The sequence below is a fragment of the Pongo abelii genome, chromosome 5 (assembly GCF_028885655.2).
Source record: "Pongo abelii isolate AG06213 chromosome 5, NHGRI_mPonAbe1-v2.0_pri, whole genome shotgun sequence".
NCBI lineage: Eukaryota > Metazoa > Chordata > Mammalia > Primates > Hominidae > Pongo > Pongo abelii.
The window spans coordinates 143,743,529-143,756,629 of record NC_071990.2 but is presented as its reverse complement, the minus strand read 5'-3'; the positions used below and the strand labels follow the sequence as shown (position 1 = coordinate 143,756,629).

General features: G+C 36.9%; 1 protein-coding gene across 1 annotated transcript in view; it reads right to left on the bottom strand.

Moving 5' to 3' along the window:
- The window catches only part of VTA1 (vesicle trafficking 1), a 77,705-nt gene that overhangs the window by 16,262 nt on the left and 48,342 nt on the right, over positions 1-13,101 (bottom strand). Inside the window, 2 exon segments of the mRNA NM_001133194.1 lie at positions 6,379-6,459; positions 11,853-12,029. Coding sequence (NP_001126666.1) covers positions 6,379-6,459; positions 11,853-12,029 — 258 coding nt within the window.

Below are 13,101 nucleotides of genomic sequence, written 5' to 3'. Positions count from 1 at the left end.
TATTGTTATGTGTGAATTTGATCCTGTCATTATGATGTTAGCTGGATATTTTGCTCATTAGTTGATGCAGTCTCTTCCTAGTCTCGATGTTCTTTACATTTCGGTATGATTTTGCAGTGGCTGGTACCGGTTGTGCCTTTCCATGTTTAGCGCTTCCTTCAGGAGCTCTTTTAGGGCAGGCCTGGTGGTGACAAAATCTCTCAGCATTTGCTTGTCTGTAAAGTATTTTATTTCTCCTTCACTTATGAAGCTTAGTTTGGCAGGATATGAAATTCTGGGTTGAAAATTCTTTTCTTTAAGAATGTTGAATATTGGCCCCCACTCTCTTCTGGCTTGTAGGGTTTCTGCCGAGAGATCCGCTGTTAGTCTGATGGGCTTCCCTTTGATGGTAACCCGACCTTTCTCTCTGGCTGCCCTTAATATTTTTTCCTTCATTTCAACTTTGGTGAATCTGACAATTATGTGTCTTGGAGTTGCTCTTCTCGAGGAGTATCTTTGTGGCGTTCTCTGTATTTCCTGAATCTGAATGTTGGCCTGCCTTGCTAGGTTGGGGAAGTTCTCCTGGATAATATCCTGCAGAGTGTTTTCCAACTTGTTTCCATTCTCCCCGTCACTTTCAGGTACACCAATCAGACGTAGATTTGGTCTTTTCACATAGTCCCACATTTCTTGGAGGCTTTGCTCGTTTCTTTTTATTCTTTTTTCTCTAAACTTCCCTTCTCGCTTCATTTCATTCATCTCATCTTCCAGGGCTGATACCCTTTCTTCCATTTGATCGCATCGGCTCCTGAGGCTTCTGCATTCTTCACGTAGTTCTCGAGCCTTGGTTTTCAGCTCCATCAGCTCCTTTAAGCACTTCTCTGTATTGGTTATTCTAGTTATACATTCTTCTAAATTTTTTTCAAAGTTTTCAACTTCTTTGCCTTTGGTTTGAATATCCTCCCGTAGCTCGGAGTAATTTGATCGTCTGAAGCCTTCTTCTCTCAGCTCATCAAAGTCATTCTCCGTCCAGCTTTGTTCCGTTGCTGGTGAGGAACTGCGTTCCTTTGGAGGAGGAGAGGTACTCTGGTTTTTAGAGTTTCCAGTTTTTCTGCTTTTTTTCCCCATCTTTGTGGTTTTATCTACTTTTGGTCTTTGATGATGGTGATGTACAGATGGCTTTTTGGTGTGGATGTCCTTTCTGTTAGTTTTCCTTCTAACAGACAGAACCCTCAGCTGCAGGTCTGTTGGAGTACCTGGCCGGCCGTGTGAGGTGTCAGTCTGCCCCTGCTGGGGGGTGCCTCCCAGTTAGGCTGCTCGGGGGTCAGGGGTCAGGGACCCACTTGAGGAGGCAGTCAGCCCGTTCTCAGATCTCCAGCTACGTGCTGGGAGAACCACTGCTCTCCTCACAGCTGTCAGACAGGGACATTTAAGTCTGCAGAGGTTACTGCTGTCTTTTTGTTTGTCTGTGTCCTGCCCCCAGAGGTGGAGCCTACAGAGGCAGGCAGGCCTCCTTGAGCTGTGGTGGGCTCCACCCAGTTCAAGCTTCCTGGCTGCTTTGTTTACCTAAGCGAGCCTGGGCAATGGCGGGCGCCCCTCCCCCAGCCTCGCTGCCGACTTGCTGTTTGTTCTCAGACTGCTGTGCTAGCAATCAGCGAGACTCCGTGGGCATAGGACCCTCTGAGCCAGGTGCGGGCTATACTCTCCTGGGGCACCGTTTCCTAAGCCCGTCGGAAAAGCACAGTATTTGGGTGGGAGTGGCCCGATTTTCCAGGTGCCGTCTGTCACCCCTGGAAGGGGAACTCCCTGACCCCTTGCGCTTCCCGAGTGAGGCAATGCCTCGCCCCTGCTTCGGCTGGCACACAGTGCGCTCACCTACTGACCTGCACCCACTGTCTGGCACTCCCTAGTGAGATGAACACGGTACCTCAGATGGAAATGCAGAAATCACCCGTCTTCTGCGTCGCTCGCGCTGGGAGCTGTAGACGGGAGCTGTTCCTATTCGGCCATCTTGGCTCCTCCCTCTCAATAAGCTTTTTACCTCTCGCTCAGCTCCCTCTTGAACATCAATGGCTCTTAGATTTGGTCTTCTGAGGTAGATTTCTATATCTTGTAGCCAGTCCTTTTCATTCTCTTTTTTCCATCTTCTGACTGTGTATTTTCAAATAGCTGGTCTTTGAGCTCACTGATTTTTTTCTTCTGCTTAGTTCATTCTGTTGTTGAGAGCCTCAGAAGAGTTCTGAGTTCAGCAAATGTATTTCTCAGTTCCAAGATTTGATCTTTTTTTTTGAAAAATTATTCCAATATCTGTCAAATTTCTTTATTGCTTTTCTGTATTATCTTAGAGGTCAATGAGTTTTCTTAAAATTGTTATTCTGAAGTCTCGGTCAGAGGGCTCACAAACTGCTGTCTTGTTAGGGTCAGTTTTGGGATTTTTTTTTTTGACGGGAGTCTCACTGTCACCCAGGCTGGAGAGTGCAATGGGGAGATCTCGGCTCACTGCACTCTCCACCTCCCAGGTTCAAGCGATTCTCCTGCCTCAGCCTCCCAAGTAGCTGGGATTATAGGCATGCACCACCATGCCTGGCTAATTTTTTTTGTATTTTCAGTAGAGACAGGGTTTCGCCATGTTGGCCAGGCTGGTCTTGAACTCCTGACCTCAGGTAATCTGCCCACCTCAGCCTCCCAAAGTGCTGGGATTACAGGCTTGAGCCACAGAGCCCGGCCAGGATTTTTGCTTTGTCCTTTTGAGAAGGTCATGATTCCCTGTTTGCTGTTGTTTCTTGTGGGTCTTTCCTATGTCTTTGCACTGGAAGAATTAGTTATTTATTCCAGTTTTCTCTGTCCAGCTTGTTTTGGTTTTTATTGCATATATTTGCTTAACAAATCTTCACTGCTAGGTTGCTACCTTCTTTTCAGCTCTAGGTGGCGCCGTAAGCCCAGGTTTGCCTCAGCTCTAGTAAATGTTTGGCGCACTGAATGTCCCAAATGGATTACACTGGCAGTGTGGGAAGGCAGACTAGGTAGGGGTTTGTGCCTACAGGACCTGGGAAATGTACCTCCTACAGCATGGTACTGCTGAACAGCCATTCTGATTTGGTGTCTCCTTTGGCCAAGTTGCACAGTGAAGTTTCTGGGGCTGGGAATAATAGTCTCTGCTGGTCTTCAGTGATATTTTCTCTTCAGGCAGTCATGATGCTACCTGTGGGTTAAGGCAAGGACAGATCTCCTGCCAGGGAACCCAAGGAGGTGAGGAAGATGGTTGACCACTTCAGTTTTACTTCTTTCAGTGTAGAAATTATGAGGTGGGGGAGATTTTCTGTGTGGGCATAAGGGTAGGGCAGAAGCATCACGAAAGTGGAAGTCCGATTCTCCTACTGGAGTTTTTCCACTTCTCTGTGGCCCCAGGAACTATTTCATCCTCATACTTGGGCTCTGGGTTGTTGCTGGTGTCGATCTTGGTGCTGTATATTTGTTTTTCGTTTTCTGTTGGTGGGGAATGAAGCCAGTATGCTTCTACACTGCCATTTCGGAACCAGAAATCCCTGGTTTGGGAGTTCAAATTTAGGCATCAGAACCATTTTGAGTTATATTTTGAGATGAGTGGAAGGTCTGTGTCTAGATTCACTTTTTTTGCTGTATGTGGCTGTCCTGTTACGCCAGCACCATTTATTGAAAAAAATATCTTTTTTCAATGGTATTCCCTTTGCTCCTTTTGTCAAAGATCATATGACTTTTTCTATATGGGTCTATTTTTGGACTCTCTGTCTCACTGATCTATTTGTCTGTTCTTCTGCCAGTACCATACTATCTAGATTACTGCAGATTTATATTATGTTTTGAAGTCAGGTGGTGTCAGTCCTCCAACTTTGTTCTTCTCCTTCAATACTATGTTGATTATTCTGGGTCTTCTGCCACTCCATATAAACTTTAGATAGTTGGAGTTCATATGCACCAAATAACTTGCTGGGATTTTGATGGGAACTGTCCAACTATAGATCAAGTTGGGAAGAACTAACATCTTGAGAATACAGAGTCTTCTTATGCATGACCATGAAATCTCCATTTATGTAATTCTTTGATTCTTTCATGAGCATTTTGTAGTTTTCCTCATATAGATCTTGTAATGTATTTTGTTACATTTATACCTGAATATTTTTGGTGGAATGCTAATGTAAATGGCATTTTGTTTTCGATTATTGTGTTTATGTAAATACAAACACAATGGCAAGTGTATTTTAATTTCAAATCCCACTTGTTTTGTGCTGCTATGCGGAAAGCAATTAATTTTTGCATATTAATCATGTATACTGCAATCCAATTATAATTGCTTATCAGTTCTAAGTGTATTTTTTTGATTGATTCTTCCAGATTTTCTACAGACCATCATGTCATCTATGAACAAAGACAGTGTTATTTTTTCTTTCCTATCCTTATAGCTTTTATTTCTTTTTCATTTCTCACTACACTAGCTAGGACTTTCAGTATGATGTTAAAATGTCAGTGTTGATATTTATATTTCATCCTGAGTGAAGTACTCTATGTTTTGTCATAAGCCTTTTACCTTTTGAAGGAGAATGTTCTTTGTGTCTAAGTCACATGAAATCCTTTTCTTTTATATTCCACAATTCTATTACTGTTCAAAATCATGGCATATTTTTGTTTGCTTCCAAATTCAGATTTCTTGTATAATATCAAAACTTTTCTTAGATGTTTTGGTTTACTTTTTTTTCTTACTGGCAGGATTCTTATCTATGTCTTTCATATTCTGAAGCTTCTATTCTATATATTACATGAAATCCATGTTATTTTTCTTAAAGGAGGGGAGTTCTCCAATTTCCTATTCTAATTTTGGAGCAATTGCTTTCTAAGCATGTGGGAAAACTATCATAGAATCTTTCTTCTTTGGAGTATCTAAAGAAGTATATTTCACCATTTCTTATACTTCATATTTCTCTTTTGCTTGATTACCACCCTTATCTTGATGGAGTACATCCTGAGTTAAGTTCCTTAAAAAAGGTATGTGCTAGGCAAAATGTGAGAGTTCTTACATATTTAAAAAGTATTTTGCCCTAACACCTGCCTGACAGTTAGATGGGCAAAGAATTCTAGGGTTCTGGTTCTAGGTGGTAGACTAAGCATATATAATTAACTATTCTTCCTCCTGAAACCATAATGAAATGATAAAGTAACACAAAAGGAAATAAATCCACAAAATTGAAAAGGAGAAGAGAAGAGAAAGAATGAAAAAAACTGAAAAGAGATAATTGACAAGAGATTTAAAGAACATCTCCCTAAAACTGTGTAACAAACTGCCCAGGCAGTGCTAGAACTCTTAAGGTAGGTATGATATCCAGCTCATCCCTAAAAGGCTCTCCTCATTCCATGGTTGAGAGGCAGGAAGGCTTATTGGCCAGTTCCCACTCATACAGGGAGAACAGAAAATTCAAGTTGAAAAACACACTGGCAGACATTATCAGAGGAAACTAAATAACAGCTATTAAAAATAAATGGCTGGGCACGGTGGCTCATGCCTGTAATCCCAGCACTATGGGAGGCTGAGGCAGGCGGATCATGAGGTCAAGAGATCGAGACCATCCCTGGCCAACATGGTGAAATCCCGTCTCTACTAAAAATATAAAAATTAGCTGGGCGTGGTGGCACACGCCTGTAGTCCCAGCTACTGGGGAGGCTGAGGTAGGAGAATCGCTTGAACCCGGGAGGCAGAGGTTGCAGTGAGCCGAGATTGCACCACTGCACTCCAGACTGTCTCAAAAACAAAACAAAACAAAAAAGGTCTTCACTTTAAATATAAAAGGATTAAATATCATCTGACATATACAGAAAACAAAAGTCTGAATGAGATAAAAATAAACACAATGCCTGATTTGGGCTAAAAAAAACAGAGAAATCAGAAAAGTAGTAAAGATTATCCTTAAACCAATCACTTAGCCTATAAACCAACCAACCAAAGTAACCTCAGAGATTTTTGTTTTTAATAATGGTCAGTTCCTTTCTTTTTAGATAATTTAATAACAGTGTAGATAAGAAAAGTCACAGTCAGAACTCACAGTAATCTCGAACTAAATTAATATAATCTAGCATAGGCTTCCACGGTAGCCTTGGCTCCATGTTTGTTCTTCTATATCCAGTAGTGCATGCAAAAAAGAACTGTAACAAAAGGGGACACCTTTGGATGTTGGTATTTTTAAAGTCAAACAATCCTGGCTCATTTGAGAATCTAGTGAACATAGGCATTCAAGGAAATTTATTTCAAATCACCTAGAAATTCAAATTTAAGTAACAACATTTAAATATAGGTACTGTCAAGGTAAAATTACAAAACAGCAACCCAAAACAGGAGATAAATGTATCTCACAAAATAGTCAGCTGACTTACCCTGGGAAATTGTATTGAAAAGTGCGGGATCAATGGCAGGTATAGTCTGTGGAGTAGGTTGGATAGTATTACTTGCTACACCTGCAAATCAGAAAAGCATAAATGGGCATAAAAGTATTACACCTTTTAATTATACAGTAGGGCAGCACTTAAAAATCATGCGGCAATTTCATTACTTTGCTTATTTTCTAGAAACATCAATGGATTCTAATTTGACATACTTAGTTGATGTTGGAGGATATCAAGTGTTTACATATGTGTATGGGCTATGCATTTCCTAACATGTATTTTGTCTAATGCTTCGGATTACTTCTCAATTAAAGCTTACCAAATATCTGTAGAAGTAGCAGACTCCCTACCTTTCAATTTCTCAGCCAATTAAATAATTTGGTGATAAAGTAGAACATAATTCTAATTTAGTTTAACTTAGAGGATGAATCCAATTTCATCACCGTGCATGAAATTACAAATTAACATTTGTAATTTTCTAGTTTACACATTTTAAGATGATATTTTTACATATCCAATAAACAATTATCCGATAAACAACTGTTTTGACTTTGTTAGAACGTTTCAAAACTGTCATATCAATGAATAACTTAGCATTCTTGATTAATGGTAAGGAATATACTAAAGTTGAAGATTATTTATTAATCATCTAAAAAACTAACAAAAAGTGTTAAAAAGTTCCCCCAAAAAAGGACTGAAATGATTCAATCAGCAGGAAAATAAAATGAGGAAAAGTTGATTACTCCAAATCAATGGAGTTAAACAGTCTCTCAAGATGGACTGTTTGCCAAACTAATACACTGAATTCGAATAGGCAATTTGTAGAAAGGGTAAAGTGGGAAAAATACTGGAATAAGAAAAAGGAAACAGAGAAAAGGGTTAAAATAAATAGGAAGTTTCTAGGGGAATGGATATATATCCACTGAGAGTTCTAGAATAACGGTTTCCCAAAAGATGGCTGAAGTTCTAAAATTTTCTAAAGGTCTAAAGTTTTTCTGGTATGAAGTTCTAAAGTTCTTCTGGTATGAAGTTTTGACTTTTAAGATTTTTCTCACCCCCAACCTAAGAGAAAAAATGGTTTAAATATACATTATTTACCTCACTTAATTGTGTTTCAGGACAAACTCGCTCTGTATTTATACCCTTTGGAACTATTAAAAGCCATATAAATCTTGCTTTTTAACTAAAAATTGAAAAATTTTAAAGTACACAAGGATACAGAGGAAAGGTGAAATACAAATTTTATATAGTACAAAAAAATATAAAGGAGAAAGCCTGCCTCTCCTACTCCAAAATTTAGGGCTAGTACCAGTTTCTATGACACCTTTCCACCCACCTACAAATAACTGTGTGTCCAATCCAATCTATATATATGTCAATGCTGCTCTCTGCTAAGAAATTTGTGTACTTGTCTAAACCAAAATCTTCTAGAAGGCATACTTTGTGTGTGTGTTTTGCAAATGGTAGTAAGTTCTGCATACTATACTGTTTTATGCATTTTTCACTTAATGTGTCCTAGCAATAATTCCAGATTAATACGTATAAATCTGTCTTGTTGTTTTTAATGGTTCCATAGTGTCCCATTCTCTGCATGCATAGTTTATAAAGCAATCCATTACTGATGGACATTTAAGTTTTAATTTCCAATCTTTTGCTATTACAAATAATGCTACAGTAAATATTCTTATATACTGTGTATATGAATATATTTATAGAAAACTGTATAAAAGTATAAATGTAAAGTGAGAGGACAGACAAATTTTAGGCTGACCTATTCAATGACTATTTTTTGCTTGATTTTGATAAGTACTCACCAAATATATTTAAATTATAAACATCTGACAATTTTCTCCACAAAACTTGCCAAACACTGAAAGGCACATAAATATATATTATTTTAAAAATGCTAGAATATAAAATCTGAGATGGATCTTCAGACTAGTCATGTCTAGTGCTTTGAAACAGGTGTACCTAGGCTTATGTAGATTACATGTCATTCATATACATCTTAAAAAACAAGGTAAATCTACTACACTCTAACGGTCCAATCTATAGATCAATGCCATTCGTTGCTAAGTAATTTGCATTTCTGCCTAAATTAAAATCCTCCAAACAAATCTCTATTTATAGAGAAGACTATCCAGAAAGTGTGATTAAACAGACTCCTGAAAGAACACAGCATTTGGAGAGACACAGAAAAAGGAAGAAAGACATGTTACCTATATTGTCTATGAGGAACAGTATAAGGAAAGAATGAGTGAAACCTTAGTGTAATCATGAGAAATAGGGTTGAGAGAAATGCGTAGGCCAGAGTATCAACAACAGGATATCAAAGCTTACAGAAGAATGCAAACGTGGTACTTCTGACACAAGTACACAGCCTACATTTTGATCTATGAAGTGAGCTGCATTTTACAATGAAAGGCTAGCCTTAATCATAAAATAATTTTATTATTTAATCTAGCTTTATTACTAAAATCTTCTCCTGTAATATGAACTATAAAAAGCTTATGTTTCTTGAGAAAGAAAAAAACACACTGTATCAACTACATGTGATATCTGTGCAGTGTTGAAAGCACAAGAAGCAAACACTTCGCCTGTTTAAACAATCACTATCCTTGTCCTCATTGCACCCCCTTTGCTTTTTTGTGGAAGAACTAAAAACTGCAAATTAGTACATACTATTCTTTTCAGTTATCTTAAGGATTTCCCTTTGATAAAAGTGCATCCTGGACCTTTATATGAGAGAAAATAAATCATTCTTAATGTGAATAAGAGGGGAAACATTTGCTATTATTTATATATTAGAAATCTTATTTTGTTTTTTATTAGGCAACTATGAACTTCTTTTTTTACTGTTTCAAATATAATAGAAAAAAAATCTGGGGCTAAAAGGAGGAGATTTCAACATCTCAAACCAATCTTAAGGGGAAATATACTATCAGAAAAGTAGGTTTTAATTTGAGAGGATTTTAGTTCCTTAGAGGAAGGAACATAGAAGGCACAGGGCTAAAACATGAAGTCAAAAAAACTTGGATTCAAATCCTGGTTCTGTCATTACTGGGTATGTTTGTTTTCTTAGAATAATTGCTTAGTCTCTTGAGAGTTTGTAAGTTAAAGACAGTAATACATAATATAGTTGCTGCAAGAATAAGTGTGGAAATTAGCCATGATAATCATTTGACTGGTAAGGCTACAAGAGTATATAAAATACGATAGGATCTTGTTCTATAAAAGTTCTGAGTTTTTTAGTTTTATTCTTCCCTCTAAGGAACAAAAGAGAGAGAAAACAAGAGGCTCATGCTAGAGTTAACCAGATCAAATTGAACAGTTTATGACAGAAAACTTTCTAATGGAAAACCACCTAATACTTATCTTTATGTCATGAATATTCTAGCCAGGAGATACATTGTGTATTAGTTTGAACATATAAGACTATCAATACTTTATCATTTTTGTTACACAAAACTAGCAATTTCATATGGATCAATCTATTATAGCCCTCCTATTAAAAGTGTTTTCTCTTTTGTATACTCATAGAGTGTATCTATATATAAAATACATATTGATGTGCCTATACTACAACTCTGCCTTGAGATATACTGTCTAAAACAAAACTTCTTGGACAGTCTTTCTATAAGGTTAATATCCTACCCCCAGTTGTGATACTTCTCTTGATTCGCATAATAATTTTAAGTGTTCATTAACTTGCCATTAAATACTCTGACTTTCCCTGGCACAGAAATAGGAAGGAAGAGGAAAAAATAGAGGGAAAGGAGGCTAATTTGCTGAACACTGATTTTGTGACAGGCCTACTACTAGTCCATTTTTACAGTTTTTCCCTTTTAATAATTAAAATAACCATGAGAAGTAAGTATGATTAATTTCATATTAGAAACAGGAAAAATTAAGGTCATGAGAAGTTAAATATCAGCTGAGTTTATGCTTTAGCATGGGGTAGAAACAAATAACCAATATGATTTGCCTCCTAAATGCATTTTATTTCCCTTTGGCTCCTCTATGAGAATGCTTGTGTCTGGGACTCTTGATCAGGATTTAAACCTTCAAGTATAATTTGAACAGTATTCATCTAAGGCAAACAGATCTAAGTAGCTGGTTTCACTTACATTATTCTACACTGGAAATAATGAATATTTCTAAACATAATAAAATACTTAAAAGTGTTCCAACAAATTTTACTTCCAAAACAAATGCAAATAGGTTTGTCTATTAATGTCATTACATAGGCCATAAAATATTGAAAAGCCAGGGTCAAATATGCTGAATGAAGACACAAAAAGAGATCAGTGCTAAAATCATCATTTCATCAATAATCTTAAAGAAAACGTTAGCAATATTTTTGCAAATATAAACTTGAAAGTTTCAAAATAGGAGGAAAGACACTAATCATACTTGATGTTACAATGGTCAAAATAGAAAACTTGCGTATAATGTAATTCATGCAAAATTTGGGTAAAATAAAAAAAATTTGGGTAAAATAAGGCTGACAAATGAAAGTCAGTAAAGTAATAGTGTGTTACATAATAGGAACAGTAGAAATCAGGGCTTGAAGGATGACTGTCATTCCATTAATTAAGTATTTTAAAGTGTTTGTATAGTTTAGTACCATAAGTCACCTGGGATAAAAGTAAATTTTTAAGAAAAGTTTTTGAAAAAATTAAATGTAAAATTTAAATTATAGCTGCAAGTGTCCTACTTGGAGATAAACGTGACACTCTGTCAACAATGCAATTAAAGGGAAGAGTAACTGAAATTTTGTCAAAGTGTCTTTACTGACCCTGACTTAACTACTGAGGACTAACTTTGTCAGATTTTTAAAAATAAAAACATACACATACAGTACTGATTTATTCAAAGATAGTAGGTCTCTCTTTCCTGTTAGTTTTTTAAAGTGTCATATTTGTAAGGTTAAAAAAAAAAACCCAAATCCCTCCTTTCACCTGTCTATGATTTCATTGTTACTGAGATTTTATGCCTCAAAGCCCACTCCCCATCATCAATAATACCCATGTTGAGGGCAGAGGCATAGTCCTAAGGGAATGAAACAAACCTAGGTATCACAGTGAGACCCTGACTGACACATCCTAATATCAACTCCACTCACCTCCGAGCTATTCTAAAACAATAGTGAGGGGAAAAGAAAGGGAAGAGAAGAAAAAGAAAAACAGCAATATATATGAAAAGCATGGAAACCAATCTTATTAATAAAATATAAGGTTAAGGGTAATCAATGCACATAATACTTGTCATTTCTCAAATAACTAGAATACAACTAATATTAAAATTTTAATGAAAATAATTTAATGTTTCTTGTGGGTTCAAATGGAATTCAAGGAACTTGTCATGTTTTCACGACCATCATTATGAGGCACACATGTGATAAGAAATGCAGTTCTTATTTATAAAAGGGGAATTAAATAAATCATTGAGTTATAGTTTCCCACCTGTGCTGTGAGGCACTTCTGCTGGTGTATTAGCTGGAGCGTGTGCACCCGGAGGAATCTGTATTCCAGTATAGTTGCCTGATGGCATGTTGCTTGGGTCGTAAGTTGAAGATGATGATGGCTGAGTTGGCTGAGTGGGCAGAGAGGCTGCTCCAGCATCTTCATTTTCTTCAACATCTATCAGATCACGTATACACAATGTTATAGTAGGTATTTTGAAATACAAGTGCTAAGTATTCTTATTTCATTATACACATGACAAATGGAATCTTTAAATGCAATTCTATTTAATGCAGTGGAGAAGCAAGCTCTATTCTTAAAACAATATTTTTAATTTTTTTATTTTCTTAAAAAATGTAATTGTACCTGACAATATGATTATCACTTCTTTCAGGTTAATATTTTTTAATTCTATAAAATCTTTGCATATAGTGTATATATACACACATATATATATACACACATATATATATATATATATATATTTTTTTTTTTTTTGAGACGGAGTCTCACTCTGCTGCCCAGGCTGCAGTGCAGTGGCGTGATCTCAGCTCATGGCAAGCTCCACCTCCCGGGTTCACACCATTCTCCTGCCTCAGCCTCCCGAATAGCTGGGACTACAGGTGCCTGCCACCACTCCCGGCTAGTTTTTTTTTTTTTTTTTTTTTTTTTTGTATTTTTAGTAGAGACGGGGTTTCACCGTGTTAGCCAGGATGGTCTCAATCTCCGGACCTCGTGATCTGCCTGCCTTGGCCTCCTAAAGTGCTGGGATTACAGGCATGAGCCACCACACCCAGCCTATGTTTTTCTTTAAAATAAACTTTCTTTAAACTTATGAAGACTCAAGGACATTTCTGGCAAAACATGTCACATTTATGCTATCCAAGAAGAACTCCATTTTCTGACAGCTGACTTTTACTTAAGATTTACCATGTACTAGCTACTAAATGATTATCTGTTCAATGCATTTAGCTAATAAACAAAAACAGAGGAATAAAATTTTGCATTTAGCTATGCAGAAAGAAATAAGATATTTCATTTTGAAAAGTTCTGAAATGCAAACTTTTAAAATATACTGTATCATGAGCCAAATTTGAAAACTACTTTGAAAAACTGAATTTTGAGTATAAAATGACCATCAGCCGCTACTGGGAATCACAGTAACTTAAAATAAAAGCAAGCTAGAGCTACAGATTCATCAAAGAGAATAGATCTTATTGCTTTCTACCACATTTTTAAGTAACTTTTT